The sequence below is a fragment of the Mixophyes fleayi genome, chromosome 7 (assembly GCF_038048845.1).
Source record: "Mixophyes fleayi isolate aMixFle1 chromosome 7, aMixFle1.hap1, whole genome shotgun sequence".
NCBI classification, from domain to species: Eukaryota; Metazoa; Chordata; class Amphibia; order Anura; family Limnodynastidae; genus Mixophyes; species Mixophyes fleayi.
The window spans coordinates 14,547,531-14,549,557 of NC_134408.1; the positions used below are offsets into that span (position 1 = coordinate 14,547,531).

Genomic DNA, 2,027 nt, shown 5'->3' on the forward strand with positions numbered 1-2,027 from the left:
AGATATAATATGTGTAATTCAATTTTCTATTGTTCTACTTTTAACACTTTTTATACACAGTGCCGTGCTGTATTTACCGTGTAGGAGATTATACACCTGGCTGGGGGCAGCGCAGTTCATGGGGCAGCATACACATTGTTTTATGTGGACATTTACTTTTTCAAACTTTATTTTTTATCTTGTCCATCATCTTTACAATACCTTTATTTTTCATAGGTGAAGTAAGGAGAATGAGGTGTTGGACATGGGTTCATGAACATGCAGGATGCACAATTTACCAGTACAGTACATATATATCCACAATACCTACAGCCGCACCAACTCAAAATATGGCCCAGGCACAGTAACCACTAATATAGCAATATTCATGTTCATTTATAGAATAGCCTAAATATGTAATGCAGAACCAGACTTATATTACAGAATTCCATTTCTTGCCATTTTCTACAAAATCTGATTATCCTTCATTAACCGCTAGTGTTTTTTTCTTCCTATATATATTTGGAGTGCTCGTCAATTCTCTTATAATAACAGTGATATATATTGATGCTCAATTGCACACCCCCATGTATCTATTTCTTTGTAACCTGGCCTTAGTAGATATCTGTTATACAACCACTACTGTCCCTAAACTGCTGCACATGTTATTATCCGGAGATAACACGATTTCCTTCATGCAATGTTTCACCCAGATGTACTTTTTTTTTTTGGCTGGGTTCACAGAGGATACTCTAATACCCATTATGGCATATGACCGATATGTTGCTGTATGTAATCCTTTACACTATCACTATATCTTAAATAAGAAAAACTGTCTCTTAATTGCAACTGGAAGCTGGATATCAGGATGCTTAAATTCATTTGTGTTTACAATTCCAGTGTCACACATATCCTTTTGTAACTCCAATTCCATCTGCCAGTTTTTCTGTGATCCTAAAGCTCTGATTAACATTTCCTGTGCTGGCACTGACGAGGTTTATGTTGTGATCTACCTAGAGTTATTGATTTATGGATTTTTCCCAGTCATGTTCAGTTTAACATCCTATATAAAAATTATCAAGGTCATCTTGCAGATAAAATCTAAGGACGGAAGAAAAAAAGCCTTCTCCACCTGCTCATCCCACCTCACCGTTGTCATTATTTACTATATGACAGCTTTGTCTTTGTACATGATGCCACCATCAGAATACTCCAATGTCTTAGACCCAGTCCTTACTGCACTGTACTCAGTTGTCACACCCATGATCAACCCTCTAATTTACAGTCTACGGAATAAAGATGTGAAAAGGGCTCTGCTGAGAAAACTGGGGTTAAAACAAAGATAAATAAATTTGTCATTTTTTGTTACTGAGAATAAAATAAATGGCAGTTGTCTTTGAATTTACTTCTATTGACCCTAATATTACTGAAGCTTTTCTCATTCCTTTGAGCAGCTATTTTCCTATCATCATCAAAGCGCAATTTCAGTACTTTTTTTTATAGTTCTCCCCACACAAGTGTAATTTCTTTTGTATCATTAGTTTATGGTAAATGGTATTCAGTGTAATTTAAGTAACTGTCAGATATGGTGCCATTCCCAATATTTATTGTTTGCAAGGAATTAATAAAATAATTAAGACAAGGACACTCACCAAACATTAAATAGACAAATCCCAGGCTGGAATTCTTGCAATAGTGTTATATCCTAAACACTAGGATGAAAAAGTCCAGGAGACCAGACTTATTGTATTGTACTGTTTGTAATAAATGTGACAAATAAATAAGTTAAAACCACCTTGGTGAAATATAGAAAACATCTTTCTGTTTATTTATAATATGATGTTAAAATATGTTATCCAAAATACATTAGCAGTTAAAAGTCTATGAACCCTTTAAAATTCCCTGGATTTTTGCATAAATTGGTCATAAAATGTGATCTGATCTTTGTCCAAGTCACAAGAACAGACAAACACAGTCTGTTTAAGCTACTAACGTACAATTTACACTACTTTTCTCATCCATATTGTATACATCTTTTAACATTCAAA

General features: G+C 34.2%; 1 protein-coding gene across 1 annotated transcript; it reads left to right on the plus strand.

Annotated features, from left to right (window-relative positions):
- The first annotated feature begins 398 nt into the window (after positions 1 to 398).
- LOC142098465 (olfactory receptor 2D2-like) lies at positions 399 to 1,325 on the plus strand. Its single transcript, XM_075181310.1, has one exon. It carries the CDS (start codon positions 399 to 401, stop codon positions 1,323 to 1,325), a length of 927 nt encoding a protein of 308 aa, XP_075037411.1.
- Positions 1,326 to 2,027: the final 702 nt, after the last annotated feature.